This window comes from Olea europaea, unplaced genomic scaffold (genome assembly GCF_002742605.1).
Source record: "Olea europaea var. sylvestris unplaced genomic scaffold, O_europaea_v1 scaffold1415, whole genome shotgun sequence".
Classification (NCBI taxonomy): Eukaryota; Viridiplantae; Streptophyta; class Magnoliopsida; order Lamiales; family Oleaceae; genus Olea; species Olea europaea.
Window position 1 is genome coordinate 86,487 of NW_019231680.1, and position 17,403 is coordinate 103,889.

At 32.7% G+C, this 17,403-nt stretch overlaps 1 protein-coding gene across 2 annotated transcripts; it reads left to right on the top strand.

The window, feature by feature from the left end:
- Positions 1-7,012: 7,012 nt before the first annotated feature.
- Positions 7,013-15,878, top strand: LOC111375781 (secretory carrier-associated membrane protein 1-like). Of its 2 annotated transcripts, XM_022998663.1 has the most exons (13): positions 7,015-7,351; positions 8,896-8,955; positions 9,910-10,017; positions 10,128-10,190; positions 10,797-10,830; positions 10,938-11,060; positions 13,667-13,729; positions 13,818-13,911; positions 14,257-14,302; positions 14,395-14,462; positions 14,713-14,761; positions 15,125-15,190; positions 15,272-15,878. In XM_022998663.1, exons 1-13 carry the CDS (start codon positions 7,295-7,297, stop codon positions 15,356-15,358), a joined length of 918 nt encoding a protein of 305 aa, XP_022854431.1. In that variant the 5' UTR covers positions 7,015-7,294; the 3' UTR covers positions 15,359-15,878. The 2 variants fall into 2 exon arrangements, with proteins under 2 accessions (XP_022854432.1, XP_022854431.1); XM_022998664.1 differs by lacking the exon at positions 8,896-8,955 and having other exon boundaries at positions 7,013-7,351.
- The last annotated feature ends 1,525 nt before the right edge of the window (positions 15,879-17,403 follow it).

Genomic DNA, 17,403 nt, shown 5'->3' on the forward strand with positions numbered 1-17,403 from the left:
AGGTCCACATAGCAAGAAGACAATGAAGAATTCGGTGGAGATAAGATGCCTTGCTACCTAACAAAGAAAGTGGAAGACACCTATCCAAGATAAGATTCCAAACTCTCCTATAAAAGGGGATATGAAGGAAGAAGGAAGATATCTCGAAAAATCTATCTCTATTCTCTGAGAACATTTTAGAGAAAAATTTCTTGTAATCTGTATACACTACTTGTATTCAGAAAAATATTAGAAAGCTTGAAGATAGGAAAGCGTGTAATAAGGTAATCACTTATGGAGTTCTAAACTTCATAAGGTGAGTACCAAAGGTATGTAAATATAGTTTGTAAGCATGTACAATTTCAGTTTATGAATATCAAAGTAAAGTTTGTTATGTTCAACAAAGTTTCCATAAAAGGATTTCGTTAAGCTTCTCATGATTCCTCGGCAGTACAGATAGAGATTTTAAAAGATTTTCAAAATATTGATTTTGAATGGATGTTAGCCATGCCAAAGTACTCGTCTTTGATGAATGGTTTAGGGGAAAATGGCAGTTTTCTAACAAAAAATTGTAGCATCTTGTGTGTGAGTTATCTTTTAAAATTTTGTTCCAAGTAGGAACCTGATTCTGAAAAGAGTTTGGATAGAGGTGAAAACAGAGACTCTGGATACTGTGAGATAGCGTCTGTGGAAACACGGCTAGTTCTCTAGAATGAGAAATGCAACCTTAATTGAAAAACCTTTTGCGGAAGCAGTTGTGGACCCAAATGATTTCAAAAACATTTTTAATCTTTACTTGATTCAAAAGATTGATTAAGTACATGCAAAGCATCTATAAGAGCATACTGGAGGGAAAACCTGTTTATTTCCACTTGATTACTGTAAGTTATTTATTTTTACATGCTTATGCTTTAATTATCTTTGATGAGTAATTCACAAGCATCAACTTCTACTGTTAATGAAGATAAAAATCTTATTTTATTTTTAGATGAAGAAGATGTTTCTTTCCTGCTCAAATTAGATGTAAAATCTGATGTTATATTCCCTATTGGTAAAGAAAAAATTGAAGAAATATATAGAAATATAGATTTTAGTTGTAAGAATAACATAGGATTTGATTCTGTGAAAACTTATAGAGAAATAAGAAAAGTAGAAGATATTATAACTAAACATACGGATATACAAGAAGAAATTTCAGAAGGATTATTTAAAGGATATATAACTAAGAAAGGCCAACCTATAATCTTTGAAGAACTATTAAAATATAAAGAATATTTAAAGGTGTTCAAAAGATTGAAAAATATAGATATAGGACCCGATTGACAATTCCTTAAAGATATAAGATAAATCTTGCAAATAATTTCATTAAGGGCAATATAATACTTTTGATAAGAAAGGCTATTGTGAAAAATAGGAAGAATCTACTAGCCATTTTTAAAGTTGTCCCAAAGTTTTTATATGTAAGTTAAAGATTGAAAGCTCTAGTATCCGTTGACAGGATTTTTAAATATTTGAAACCTTTGGGCAATTTTTTTTATTTTTTATTTTTTTTAATATAAATGAGGCATTTTGACTCAAGTTTGTGAGTGTGTGTGTGGGGGTTGGGGTTGGGTGGTGTGGGGGGAGGAAAATTAGTATTAGTGTGATTTTAGATCACCACATCATTCTAGGCTACTTAGCCTATTTAAATATGTAAATTTCGATTTCATGTGACGGGAAAATGTGTATGAGACGCATTAGAGGTAGAATATTTGGGATTCTGTATGATCTAATGTTTGTTCATGTATAATCGTTCTATAATATTCATGAGTTTAAACATTGATTTTCTAACTTAAGTGTTAGAGGTTGTCTTGCAAGGTTCTAGGAGTAAAAAAAGCAATAATTAATTTTGGACCTTGATAATCTTCTATAGAAGTACGATATTGAGATCTACGTAATAGTTAATAAAGAAGTTTGAATGGATTGATTATTGAAGATGATGGAATTAGACGTGACTAAATGATATTGAATTAAGATCAATAACTATAACATGTTCAAAGTTCAACAAAAAAGGCCTTGATTTATCAAATACGGATGTTGAATGTAAGCCAACGATCGATCATTAATAATAGAATTTCGATATAATACTCCAAACGTTAGAATGCAAATATTTATTTATAGAATACTTTAGTTATGTATGTATTATTCATAAAAATCAACCTATACGAGTATCAGAGATGGTGTCATCATCAAAGTAGTTTGGCTAACTACTTCATATACTCACGAATTAAACTAGGATATAGGGCATGTGATCTATTCACTCATCGATTTATCGATGCTAAAAGATTTTTCAAGTTTGTCCATGGAGTGCTTTCAGTTAGTCATATAGGATTACTGGTTCAAAGCCTGGCTACTATGCCACCATAGTAAGTATTTGAGGTATTTTCACTACCTTCATGTATTCGCAAATTTGGTCAATTTAAATGAGAGAATTTTTAAAACTCCTTTATTTTTAATATAAAAAATGATAAAAGATTATCGGATTTTTTCCCCTAATAATGTGACACTGTAACATGAATCAAATAGCTTGCATGAGTCATAAATCTTTATTAAACCAAGAATAAAAGGGAAATGATTGAATGAGTGAAAGATAAAGTGAGGTGCAACTAACATAAGTTGTGAGAATCAAAACGATCTCATTGTGTCTATTCATGGTTCAAACGTATTTTAGAATGGTTTGATTTTTTTGTGCCAGCAAGAAGAAAAAAGAAGGAATATGATGAAGCGGATGTTTTCCATCTCTTGAAGGGTTCAATTGAAGAGATAATAATATTCTCGATCGCTTTGAACGAATTTTAAAAAGTATATCTCACCTTCCAAATCAATGCTCAATGTTGTCAAATAAAGCATTACCTTTTTAGTATTGCAAAGGTTCATCTTCCATTACAAAATATATGAACTATCTTATATTCAACAATCAATAACCAATTAATAAATGGTCTATTTTTCACTTATTTCATCATGTAATTTTAATTTCAAATGATCGTGACTTGTATGAATTGTTGTTTTGGGAAGATATGCAATAATAAGCTATAAATATATTGATGATTCTTTGATTGGTTTTAAGAAATAAAAATCTTACATTTTCTTCATTCATTGATCTTCTTCTTGTTGTTAAAAGTGCATTCATATTCTCATTTGGAAATTGCTTTGTGTTTGAAATTCCATAAATACGAATTACAAAGACTCTCATATAGATTCATATACATCTTTAGTGTCGGGTCGTCATGGATTGTCATCGTTAAGCACATAGACCTCAACAAAAAAATCTCGTTGAATTCCAGTGTATACCAAATGTAAATTTTCTTGCTTGATCCAAGTTGTTGCAAGGCTTTTCCACCAATGCAAAGTATCTCGTGCATGCGACAGATTCAATCAAAATTAAAGATGTTATATAAATAAACTTATTATTTTTCATATTATCCCGATAAATAATATTAGCATCTAGTTTGCATGTTTATATATTGTTGAGATTTAGATGCTCTTTAAATATTTTTAAAGATTGTCAAGTTTACATTGGAAAATTTTGTGTGGATGTGGCGGAATAGATCTTCAATTTGTGGAATCCGGGCTCAGTGTTGTCAATTTTATCCCGCTAGTGAACGGATCGTAACAAGTAGTAAAGTGGACATTTTGAGTCCAGATTATTGTTTCCACGAGGACTGTACTTTTAATGCCCAATTTATTATTTCTAACTTTTATTTGATGAAAATAAACAAAAACAATGATTAAATGTGATTTTTATTCTAAAGACTTAAAAATGTGATTGGATTCAACGAAAAGTGACTGAGAATTCAAACAATAAATGGACGTTAGGGCGGAACAATTTCACCTATTGGTCACCTTTACTTCATAAATCAAGATTCATAAAACCTAAGGTAGTGTTCGGTCGAATTCTTCTATTGTATTCAACTTACCCCTCTCGAGTTCTCATTGAACTTATTTAATTAGTTTAATTCCATATCTCTATGCAAATTAAATTTAATTAAACGAAACATTGGTTCTAAGAATTCACACACGATCGTAGCAATCAATATAGGTATTTCTACATGTTATATCAATTTATCGGATTTTAACATGTGGTCTAAACAAATAATCCCCATCTCTACGCAATCATTGTCCACAAATTATCTAATTAGTGATCAAGTAATTAAATGTATTAAGAACAACATTAAAATCAACACAAAAAATATAAAAACACTAGAATCTCAATTGCATGAAATAAAGGATTCTAAAAGATTACATTGTTCGCTCTAAAATCAAGTTTAACTACTCATAATAATGGAAGAAAAATAGGAAATTGTCTTAGAATACATCACCGAATTTGTAATAAAGATGTAGAAGAAAAAGTAGAATTCTTGCACCAAGATCTCCTTTTCCTTCCAATGAATGCTTCTAATCTTCAATTGCTTGGTGTTAATCTTCTTGAATTTCTCTTTTCAATCTCCCTTCTTGTTGTCTTCTCTTCAATACGTCAAGAACGCGTGGCTTGATTCCACAGATTTTTAGTGTGCTGCTCCCCTCTAATTTAGGTCTTTAATTCTGTGTTTATAATGTCTTGAAGTTTATGAAAAGATTTGGAGATGAGTTGTGCCGAAAAAGATTGGTAAAAACCTAAAAAAAAATTACTCTCGCACGGTGGCACCTGAGCGCTGCAATATGGGCGCCTAGACGCTGACTTTCTGTCAAAATTTCAGCATCATGGCACCTGGGCGCTTAGGACTACTTCGGTTGCACTGGACAGCTTTCAGTATTTTTGTCATAACTTTTTCGTTCGATATCTGATTGAAGTGATTCAAGATGCGTTGGAAAGCTAATTCAAAGAACTACAATTTTATTTCAGGAATCATTCTCCAATTCAATTGTTTTCTATGTCAAAATGAGTCTAAATATGAGACCAAAACTCCAGTGCAAAACTTTTTGTTTGGAAAATTATTTATGATCATATCTTGACTAAATTTGATTCCTTTGACACCTTCCTTCATCCAATTGGCTTCTAGAACTCTCGGATCTTCATTTCAAGTTTCGACAAGACTTTTGATTAATTGCGTTTTAATCCTCGAACTTTGGATCTCTTACGTTTTGGTCATTTCATCCAATTTCGCTAGCTTTTGCCTATTTCCTTCCTTTGACCTCTTTTAGCTCTTGTTTCCTCCACTTCCATCAATCTACAAAACAACACCAAAATTACTTGTTAGCACTTCTAAAATACTCTCCAAGATAGCAAAATCATGAAATTAATGACATAATAGAATTAGTGTAAATCACTCACCACTTAGTATACCAATCCCAACCTTATCAAACACACCCAACCAATGGCTCCAATTCACAACTATAATTTACTTCGGTTGCTCAACTCAATGTATTCACAAAGAACACAATGTGGTGGCTGCAATATGTAACCAAGAAAAGAGGAAGACAAGTTTCAACTTGAAGGGAGAAAACACAAGAAAGTCAGTTGCCTCCTTTTACGAGTGCGCGCACACACATGGCTTCTTCCATATTGAGGCCAATATATAGTTTTAGGGTGTAATAGTAGTGAGCTCATGGACAACAAATGGTAAAGGGGTCGGAACACAAAAGAGAGTCATCCAAGAAGTAAATGGATTGTGAGCAATATTAACTAAATTAAGTTGCTTCCAATGACCCTCAAGTTGTTTTTCGAGTTGAGTCAATTAATTGAATGTGTTGATAGATATTTCACTCATCGGTTGAGACCTATGAAATAAAATCCAAAAATATTTAATATCATCATCCAGAATTTATTGGGTATCAAAACGTAACATGCACACACACCGTTTGAGTCTGGCTTCAAACGGTAGGCAACTGCAGTTTTATTTATTCTTTAAACTCGTCTATTTATAACCCTCTAATATTATTTGCTAATAATAATCTCCTAATTACAATTCATATTGTCTCACGCGCCTTTCGACCAGATTGAACACCACTTTCCGTTTTAGCAATGCCAAATTTCACCAAAAGTCGGCCTATTTACTAATTCGTCTCATGAATTATTTAAATATAGTCATACAACATGAAATTTCATGACAGTATGTCACATCTCACTATCAAGAATTGGAGTGTAACAATCCTAAGTAGTATATAAATCAAACACTAGTTCTCTCTCCATCAAAACACATTTACAATTTTGTTAATGAGATTGCTTTCTCGTGAAATTATCTTGAATCGATAACCCTAAACTTAAATGTCATTCAAGATTTTGCTAAGAGAGCAAAACTATTTTTTCTCCTCAAATTGATCAATTGGTTGAAATCAACCACATTGACAATTAAAAGTTGCTAATCTTGGATCTCTTAATCCTAGTGAACAAAATAATATATACAAGGAGTTATATGAAACAAAATAAATTTAAATTATGATAATTAATTTTAATAATAAGGAAAATATCTTAATCTGTTTTAGTTTAAGGAAAATTATATCTAGGCCCTAAACTTTTGATTAGTGTAATTTTAGGTCCTCAGCTTTCAAAAATGATATTTTAAATTTCCTATTTAAATTTGTGAATCTGGATCTTACTTGACAAAAAAGGACTTTAAATCACAGGTGAGTTAGGTATGAAAGATAAAATTGTCTAATTATTTAACATCCATCTTTAAATCAAGATAAAATCGTAATAATTTTGTCGTCCATATTCATATTTTCCATCATGTAATACCCAAAATACACGTTACCTACGTGTTGATTTTGTTTACTTTACCCTTTTTTTGAGTAGTTATTTACATACTCCATTAGCAAGAAATAGATCAGATCTGATATCCAACTTAATTAATTTGAATATGGAATATGATGTTTGTTCAAGTTCAAAGACAGGAAAAAACAGATTGCTTTGGCAGCAGATAATTTGATTTTTGTTATTTTTATTTTTCAAACAATCCAATCTTGTATTGACATATGTACACCTTATTTTTGAACCTATTTTTTTGTCTGTAGCATAATTGTTTCGACATATAATTTACATGCAACCACGATTGGTCTGGCAGGCTGGCATTCGCGTGCGGATAAATTCTACCCCGGCAGTTACATTGCCAATAATACCATTTTGGTGGGAATTTAACAGTTCATTCTTTAAAGGAGTAGAGAAATATTTATCAAAATTAATAATATTTCGAGGGCCGTACATTCTCCCTGAGGCCGAAAATCAAAACCCTATTTCTTACCATTTACAGTACCAATCTTCTCGATAACTTTTTCGTTTTTCCATTTTCTTTAAAGCTGGTTTGCAGAATTTCAATTTTCTTTTTTATAATTCGTTGTTATGGCTGGCCGTTATGATTCCAATCCGTTTGATGAAGAAGAAGATAATCCGTTTGCGGTAATTCTCAAATATTTAAATACAATATACGCTATAAATGTAATGCCTGTTGATGACTTAGATATTGCGGTTTTGTAGAATTTGTTCTGTTTTGTTGACAATGTGACTGTAATAATGCAATGCTTGATGGATTTTTTGATGTTTGCTGCGTGAAATGAGAGATCTGGTAACTTAAATTCAAATTGTAGTTTTTATCCCAATTTCTTATAGGACAAATCTTAAATTATTAACATAACAGGTGAAAACCTTGATGTTTCATTTGATTGACTCTGCTATGACTTTTTTAAAGTTAAATTAGCTTTGGTACCATTCTTAAGGCGAATCAGTGATAAATATATTATGTCCATGCCCATAGTACTTGTAATTTTTAAAGACTTGTGACTGAAGTTTGCTCCAGAAAAATATAGAAGCTACTATTGATAGATTATTTCTTTTGTTTTCTTTTTGGTGTGATTTGAGAGTAGTATCTACTCGACACACTTGCAATTGCTATCTACAATGTCTTAGTCACACTCACGGAGATAAAAAAAAAATTGGTGAAAGGAGCTTCAAGATATACATATATTCTATCGTCAAGCGATCATCTACTTGTTTTAGTTTTGGAACTAGGAATGTAGGAATGATAAGATAAGAAATTCTATTAGAAATTGTTTCCAATGATTTGTTTGTCATGGAAACCATAGATGTAGAAGCTTCAACTATAAAAAAATCATCAATTCTTTTTTCTATTTTTTCAACTTCTATTGACAAGTATATACACTTGAATCTTAATGAGGCCAAAGGCTATATTTTCTTTCCGTAATTAGCTTTCTATCAGTTTCTGCCTTTCTGGCACAGGGTCCAGGAATTAAACTTGAGGGTACAGATCAAAAGATTTTGGTTATTATGGAAGCATGCCAAAGGGGAATGATACCCTAAAAGGTTTTAATATTCATTGATACCTGTCCACAATCCATATCATTCACCCAATTTTACTGGCGTCAAACTGTAGATCGCATTAAGACCTATCATTTATTTGCAACATTAGATTATATTTTAGGTTCTTGCTTGGTGGTGCTTATAACTTTTAAGCTGTGAGTTCAATGGAATGTGTGGATAATAAGTGGTTTTTAAGTTTTTGTTCTTAAGAAATGTGTGGGAAAATATTATCTTTGACCAGCTTAAAATTTTTTTAGCTTTGCCAAACATGCTCAAGGTTGTTTAGAACAAGCTTTTAGAACCTACATAGGGATAAATTCTGGCAATTTTAATGAAAGCAAACATCTTAGTGTACATCTCTGGTAATCCTAAGAGGTTCTTCGATAAGTCTGACTTGTCTTGTTATGTCATGGCATGAACAACTTATCAAAAAAAAAAAAAAAAAAAAAAAAAAAAAAAAACAAAACAAAAAAAGTGATGGCATGAACAAGAACAACTTGACCTTTAATTTGATCCTTCCTATGAAAATTTCCTTTCCTTTCATTTCTTTCTTTCTCATATCCATGTTATTTATCTAACTAAATTTGTAGTTATATTTATTTATGGATCTGAGCTTCTGACTTCAGGATCAAGGATCTCGAGGTAGGGGTCAATCAAATTATGGTGGAGGTGCATTTTATATGATAGTAAGCCTTTTCTCTTTCTGAAAATTTCCAATTCACAGTAGTTACTCTGGACTTCCTGAAATCCTAGACATAATAACTAGGTTCCCCGCCCTCTCTGGGTTTTCTGCTTGCTGATTTTGCATATGGGACAGATCATACTTGGGATGCTTGTTTCTTTGAATGAATTTTTTTTTGAATTTTTTGCATCTATATACAGGAATTTTAACCTTTGTATCATGTCTTCCCCAGTCAAATGTATGATGGAATCTCATGATTGAGACTATCTGATTGAGACAACATGATTTAACTAACTAGATAATAAAGAAAACATGAATGAAAACAAGAATACTGGAATAGATCAAATTAAGCACTAGAGATTAAGTACTTTAGGCTTAAAATCCACAAACCAGAAGTTTTGCGAACCAAAAATTGAGTTATTAAACTGTAATGTTATGTTTGCTGGACTAAATATGCCTAGTTTTAGGTTATGTAAACCTTAAACTGAAAAATCTTACTAGAAAACAAAATCTACAGGAAGGAAATTCCAATCCGAGGAAGAAATCTAAATGAAATACATATTAAAGTCAAACTCCATTTAAAAATTAAAGTCAAACTCCATTTAAAAAACTATCTTTCACCAACTACAGGTTAAGTCGAATAAGAATAGGGATATTAGTTCAAGAAGCATTAGTGAAAATTTATCTAAATTTTTTTTCCCGCATCATTGTGGTTTAACGTCATGTTTATCTTTTGTTTTTGGAAGCAAATGGAATTAAAAGTCTTGTTATCTTTATTGCTTAGATATGTGATGGTAATTTTATGCATAGTTTTTCTCCTCTCTATCTAATATTTTACAGTTCACAATCTTGTTTCATTAAGAAATTTTTTGTTTCAAAGTTATGCAGGTAGTTTGTGGAATTTTTTAATGTATTTTGATAATTATTTTACATGTTTTCTATTTTGCTGAGATTTTAGAATCCTGGAATTGTGCCTGCTGCAAACTCAAGGCTTTCACCTCTTCCTCCTGAACCTGCTGGCTATGATCGTGGTGCAACGGTTGATATTCCTCTTGATAGTTCCAATGTATGTCAAATCGTCAACGAATTATGCTTGTTGACAAACTGAATAATTGTTGTCTATGCCTGTAGTTTAACCAAAGTTAAAATGATAGTTTACTTGCATACTTTTTTCAGGACCTGAAAAACAGAGAAAGAGAACTGCAAGCTAAACAGGCAGAACTGAAAAAAAGGGAACAGGTTCTTTTCTATTGTTTCCAGTGTGTGTGTGTGTGTGTATAATTTGATAAGGGGAACAAAGTCAAGGCTATGCATTTCATAGAAAAAAGTATACATTATAACTGAAAATGATGCTTAAGAGAACTAATCTTGTTACTTTGTTGGTATACAGTAGTTTTGTCTTAGTTTGGGCCTGCATTAGAGAGACTCATGTCCATTTGCAAATCATCAGACATTTATCAGGTTTTATGCCAAGTTATTGCCCCTTTGTACAATAGCATATTATGGTGACCAGAATATCTGAGTAAACAAGTTGGTGCAAGTTTTTTCTGATACATTCCATCGGAATGATGTCCAGACAACAAAACTGTCGCTGGGCTGTTGTATGTGCTCTTTGTTATGCTAAGATACTTTGACATCATCTCTGTAACTCTACTAGAATCTCTAGTTTTAATTCTTTTAGTTTTCTTCGTTTTAAATGACTTCCGTATGTTAAAATTTCGATGTACACCTGCTACTCAAAATACTATTAAATTCTCATACTTCTAATATTTTGTTCACATTTCTATCAATAATCAGTGTTTCTTCTTCTTTTTTTTTTTTTTTTTTTTTTTTGGCATCATGTAGGAACTAAAACGGAGGGAAGATGCTATTGCACGATGTAATTTCTTTTCTTATGTGTGCTCGTTCATATTATGCAGACCTGATTGGTTGAACTCTGCTCTTATTTATTTAACATATCAATTAGTATGTGCTTTTCTTGGGCAGCTGGAGTTGTTATTGAGGAAAAAAATTGGCCACCATTTTTTCCTATTATTCATCATGACATTGGAAATGAAATTCCAATCCATCTGCAGAAGCTGCAATATGTTGCATTCACGTCATTTTTGGGTACTTTCACTTTCCTGTGATATTTTTACATAGGTTATCTTGTTATAATTGTCGACTTAAGGTTCTGTAATCTTCTATTATCTTTCCTGAACATGATAATCATTATTTACAAGTTCCCAAGAAATCTCACTAGTGTGTTAATCACTATTTTAAATTTTAGGGAAGAGTAATCGAACAATAATTTTCCACATTTATTATCTGCCTATGATTTGAAGAATAATCATGGATCTAACATAATTAGTAGGATTCATGTATGCGTACTAAATGTACAAGTAGGATATATTGGAAAGGCTTGTGAGCTATGTTAATAACTCGCAATCTACACTTCTCATCTGACTTCATTGTGAAGTTCTCTAACACGTGGTTGGATTTTGTCCAAGGATTGGATTATGGACTTATCAAGCGCAGGGTTCAGTTATGCCTAGGTGGTGATATTTGTATCGCTTAGGTGTATGTACTAGGGTGGTGAGCTTTGTCTTTCTCTTCATCTATTTCTCTCAACGTCTACCTAACCCTGCATCAATTGCTCAATTTTGCTTCTAGAAGGAAGTGGCTATCTCTCATGCAATTGCACATCAACATTGAGTCCATTTTACGGATGCATGTCTTCAAAGAAATGGACAATTTGTTTGCTCACAGAAAGTGTACTGCAGGAGAAAAATCTCTCAAAACTAAAAGGAAACCTAATGAAACAGTTAATCAGACCCCATTACCATCTGCAAGTAATGCTGTCCTGGTTGGACCCAAAAGAAGAGCCTCATCTGAGCTCTCTCCCTCTCTCTCTCAAATCATAGTTTTTACATTCTGCACTATTATACAGCTAATGCAACAGAATAATCAATAATCTAATGGAAAATTACATTATAATAGACATCATTGAGCAACTAAATTATATCATATAGATGATTTTGGATTAGTTGGGTATTGCTATAATTTAAAAAATAAAAAAAAAATGCTTTAGCTGTGCTGAAGAAATTAATAGTTTTGGAAAGAATCTATTAACTGTTTAACAAAATTTTGTTTCAGAATTGATTTGTGTTTCAAAATCAACATTCGAGTGTTTGATACAAAAGTGTTTCATTGTTGTGGCAGTATACAATTACTAAAATGGTCATTGATTATAATTGTGTCATTTTGTATTGTAATTATTATCATTAGCAGTATTTTAAAATCTATTTTACTTTTATAAAAATATGTAATATAACTTCATAGATAATATGTTCAGCATAGTTATATCAAAATTTATATAATTAGATTATCCTTAAATGTAGAATGCTAACAACCTATGATAGAAAACATATTATTATTGCTTATGACTGTTAGGATTGGTATTCTTATGAATATTACTTGGAGAAACTAAAAGCAGAATATCCAAAGCTACCTTTTAATTCCTTCTCAAAATATGCTGTTCCAGATGGTACAAATTCTTCCATAATTAGTTTTTTCTTTTTACAGCTTACCAAACACCTAAAAAATATGTGATTGTTTGACATTAAGCTAGGGTTTTAAAAGCAATCCCAAACTGAGCCTTACAGTTGTTAAACTTTGGTTGGCATTTTTCTTGATTAGGAGCTTTTACCTTTTATAATGGCCATGTTTAGTATCACCTCTCCCCAACAGATGCATTGTCTTTTATCCATCATAATTTGAAACTCGTAAAGTTCAGCTGTTTAATTTGATTTAATCGGTGCAAATGCAATGCATATCAAAGAGAGTAAGCTTCTAATTTTAATAATATAACTGCAGATGACAGAATATGAAGTTGTCTTTTTCTTTGGTTTTCATTTGTTTTTGCGGTTAGTGATGGTACGTGGAGGAGGAGGAGAGAAAGGAATGGCAAGGTGGATGATGATAGAAATGGTGAACTGATGAATCATAGTGCTGTTCTTGGGTTTGCTTGGAAGATGAAACTTCTCGCAATAGTTCTAAGTTATGTTAAAAAAAATAATTCTGTTACTCATTTGGCTTCTGATTTCTGGTTATTCTTTTCACATAGTTGGAAAGAAATCTGCTGGTGCTTTAATATATGAGACTGAAGTTCTTGACTTCTTTCTATGAGAATACTACATGGAGTACTACTAAGCTAACATCACCCATAAATTTGTTGCTTCATTTACACTTTACACACACATATATATATATAGACTGGTTTCTACATTGCAGTGTTAGTCCAACAGATGCAAGCCCTAAGCACTTGACCCTTCCAGATAAGAGAAAATGTTTTGCTTTATGCACAGATGTATACGTCTGCAGATGGTACTATTGTGCCACTCAGGAGTAGATGAGAGAGTAACAGCATTTACATCTAAAATGTGGGTATAAAGTGTCCCTAGAGATGCATAGAAAGAAATAAACAACGAAATAAATGGAGACATGTCCTGAAGGTGGTGCTGGGACTTCATCTTTGCTGCAAATGAGCCTAGGAGTCTGCAATATGTTGTTTCCCCTGCCCGTCTAAGCCTATATCTCACTTTAATAGTAATAATAATATATTGGATGAGTAAAAAATTATATAGCTATATAAAACACTTGTGATAATTTTTATGATTGCCATAATGAGTTGACTTAGTTTATGCTGGATCGGTATTATTGCTGGCGACTTGCAGGTTTGATAGTGTGTCTTCTATGGAACGTTGTAGCAGTTACCTTAGCTTGGATTAAAGGGGAAGGTGGGTGTTTCACAACATATTACAGTAGTTTTAAGTTGCCTACAATCGATAAACCTATAATAGCATTTATACTTTTTCCCTGTTGTAGGTCCAACAATTTGGTTTCTTGCTATAATATACTTCATATCGGGTGTTCCAGGAGCCTATGTATTCTGGTATCGTCCACTTTATCGTGCAATGAGGTACCTACAAGGCTCCCTTCTTTCCCTCTATTTATTTTTCTGACTTTGAGCAAATTTTGTATGAATCTCATATATTTTTATTTTTTTTAGCTGACTGTTTGACTTGCAAACCCCATTAGATATGAAACTGTATTTGTTAAATTCAAGTTTTTTCTATGTTTGATGTTTGTTTTCACTTATTTAGTAGTACTACAATGTGTCACTGGTGTATTGTAATATTGCTAGAAAGTTCGTTTTGTTTCTATTAACTTGTTAAAGACAAATTTATGTACAATTATTACTCATACTCAATTGCTTTTATTTTACTGATATGTGTTTTATAATTGGTCTTTGGTCTCTTTGCAGGACAGACAGTGCTTTGAAGTTCACTTGGTTCTTCTTGAGTTACGTGGTAAGTTCACAGTTTATTTTCTTATAAAATTTTATTTTGTACATGTAAGGTGCTTTGACAATCTCGTTCTTGTTCCTTTGCTTTATATGCAGTTTCATATTGGCTTCTGTGTCTTTGCTGCCGTTGCTCCTCCCATCATTTTTAAAGGAAAATCTTTGACGTAAGTTCTTATTGTCATATTTGGTTTAAATGCAAATGTAATGCAACTATGATGGACTTTTGTTACACGAATGCAAGAAAAAATGAGAAAAAAAGGAGGGGAAAAAATGTGCAGAAGGAAAATAGCATGCAGTTCTGGAGAATAATTAAACGTGCAAAGAAAATAAACAGAAAAGAAGCCCATCCTATCTTGTGTTTTCTATTCTGTGTATCGCCTGCTGATAAGGATCCCAATATCTTTCTTTTGACAGTGGAATCTTGCCTGCAATTGACGTTTTAAGTGGTAACGCTTTGGTTGGGGTAAGCTTTTTCAGATCATATGGTGATTCAAATTGCTTTCCTGCAGATATCAAACTACTGATATTTTTATCACTAAATTCTGCTGAAATCTTACTTGGATAACTGGAATATTGAATTTTGGGCATTTCAATGTCATTGAACTTCTCTTTCATGGCATTTATTTGAAATCTACATCAAACTATCATCAAATAAATTGAAATATGCAACTTCGTGAGAACTGATAGGAAGAAGTACTTCAATTTTAAACAGTCAGTGAATCAGTATTTTATTCCTCAATTGCTTGGTGTTGCTGTCAGTGTTTGCTGGACAACATGATAGTTTTGAGGAAACGTTATGACCATTAAAATGTGTTCCTATTTGCAGATATTCTATCTTGTGGGATTTGGATTCTTCTCTATTGAATCCCTGATTAGCATATGGGTTATTCAGGTTTTTATCATCTTTACTTGTTGGTTTTGCAGTCTTAATACTGGTCTTATCTGAACTTTTATTAATATCCGTGATATACAGCAAGTTTACATGTACTTCAGAGGTAGTGGAAAGGCTGCAGAGATGAAGAGAGAAGCAGCAAGATCAACGATGATGGCAGCATTGTGATGTGAGAGTTGAGCGGCGGAGGTAGTTTGTGTTTACCTGGTTTGATTGTTTAATTCTTCGATTCTTGTTATGGGACTCTCTGATGCATAGTAAACCAGTATAGAACAGTTTCATTCTTAGACCAAGAACATCTCTCTCTGCCGTTTCCCATCCCTGTGGGTATGTTTTGTACCCTGTTTTTACCATTCATTTCAAATCTGAGAAGGGCAAGGCAAGGGAGATATAATTGATATAGTAATTGATTTTCTTACAGTTGAAATTTAGTCTCTCACAATTTTCCTGGGAAATGTCAAAACCTATATCGTTAACTTTCGCAGTCAACAGACAACAGTTTATTTGCAATAAGGACAGCACAAGCATTTGACATCTAGAAATTAGAGTCTTTTTTGTTTTCGGGGAAGAGGGTCTCTTCCCAGAATCCATTAGGAATTTTGGGATATTATTTTCCCTAACCCCCCGTTGTGGTGGCGTGGAAGGAAGCCATATTATTAAGCATTTTTTTGAGAAAATTTATGCTTCAGTAATGGATTTTGTTACACTAGAGGTAGATCTCATCTAAAACAATTTTTTTTCCCATCTATTTATGATCAGCAGGATTCTTCATTCTATCATCTAAATTTTTTTTGTCCAAATATTTATGCTTTTTTCTATGATTTTCATCAGAACAATTCTCTGGAGAAAGAGAGTAGATGACTTTGAATATTGATGTTTTTGTTAGAATACTTTCCATGCCGATTGATTTCTGCGGTTAGAATTGTAGACTTGCTTCAGTGACTAATTTGTTGAAGGAAATTCTTGATATTCCATATAAGATATGGAAAAAAATATAATGTCTCATTAGCTAAGGATGGTAAATTTAGTATCCACTGTTCCTGTTTGGTAAATCTTATAATTACTTATAAGCTGATTAAACTTTATTTCCATTCACGCCGTTCATAGGACCTACAATTTTTACCTACTTTTAACCACATTCTTTGGGATTCACTGTTTATACTTGTAAGCTTCGACAAACATGATAAGGTGGCCTTAGACTGAGTAAAAAACATAGAGCCATCGTAACACAAATTTCACATTATTGTGCGTTCAATGGAATCAAATTTACAGATGATACATACACATGCATCTCTGTGCATGATCTGCGTCTATTAGAATTTCTGGAACGATGCATGTTTGGTAAAGCTTTTGTTTGCTTAAAAGCTTGTCAAATTTCATTTTTAACCCCTCTCCTCTGCATTCCATTCCAAATATTTTTAACATCATTCCATAGTCTGACTGCTCTGTACACATTCGCAAGAAGTACTTAGCTCAAATTATAATTGAGGTCTCAGTTCCATCATTTTCTTAGCAACAGTAGGTCTTGTCCTTGTGGTACAAGTGCCAAGCAGAGCAGCCCAAGGAGATGAGTCGTTACTAAATTTGGAATTTTAGTTGAATCTCAGCTTCTTCTATCTTCCCAGCCAAGCCAAGGAGATAGACCATGCAACTATAATGCTCAATTCCAACTTTAATCCCATAATCCATACTCTTTGAGATGAGTACTCTCGCTCTTGATCAACCAAACCACTGTATTTGTGTCTGCAAGCAAAAAGCACGCGTTTGAAGCTTACATAATCGGGCCTGACGTCACCTTGAATCATATTGTTGAATATTCTAATCGCTTCTTCACCCCTGCCATTCTGAGCAAATCCGTTTAACCATTGAATTCCATGTAATTGAATTTCTAAGATGCGTAGTCTTGAAAATCCTATATGCAAAGTTCAAAAAGCTCCATTTTGCGTACAAATCAACTAAAGCTGATTCAACTACATCCTTCCAACCACCTCTCTTCAGGCACTTGCAATGTACCTCCTTTCAACAGCAGTCAAACCAGCACAGGAACGTAGACCGTCCCAGAACTATAAAGATCAACCTCCATACTTCTGGAAGAATGAACAACGGTTTCAAACTCGCCCTTTTCACAATATTCCCCCAAGCAACTTACACCATGAAACTGAATTCTTCTTATCCATTTGATCAAACGCACTCCGTGACTCATTTACTAACCC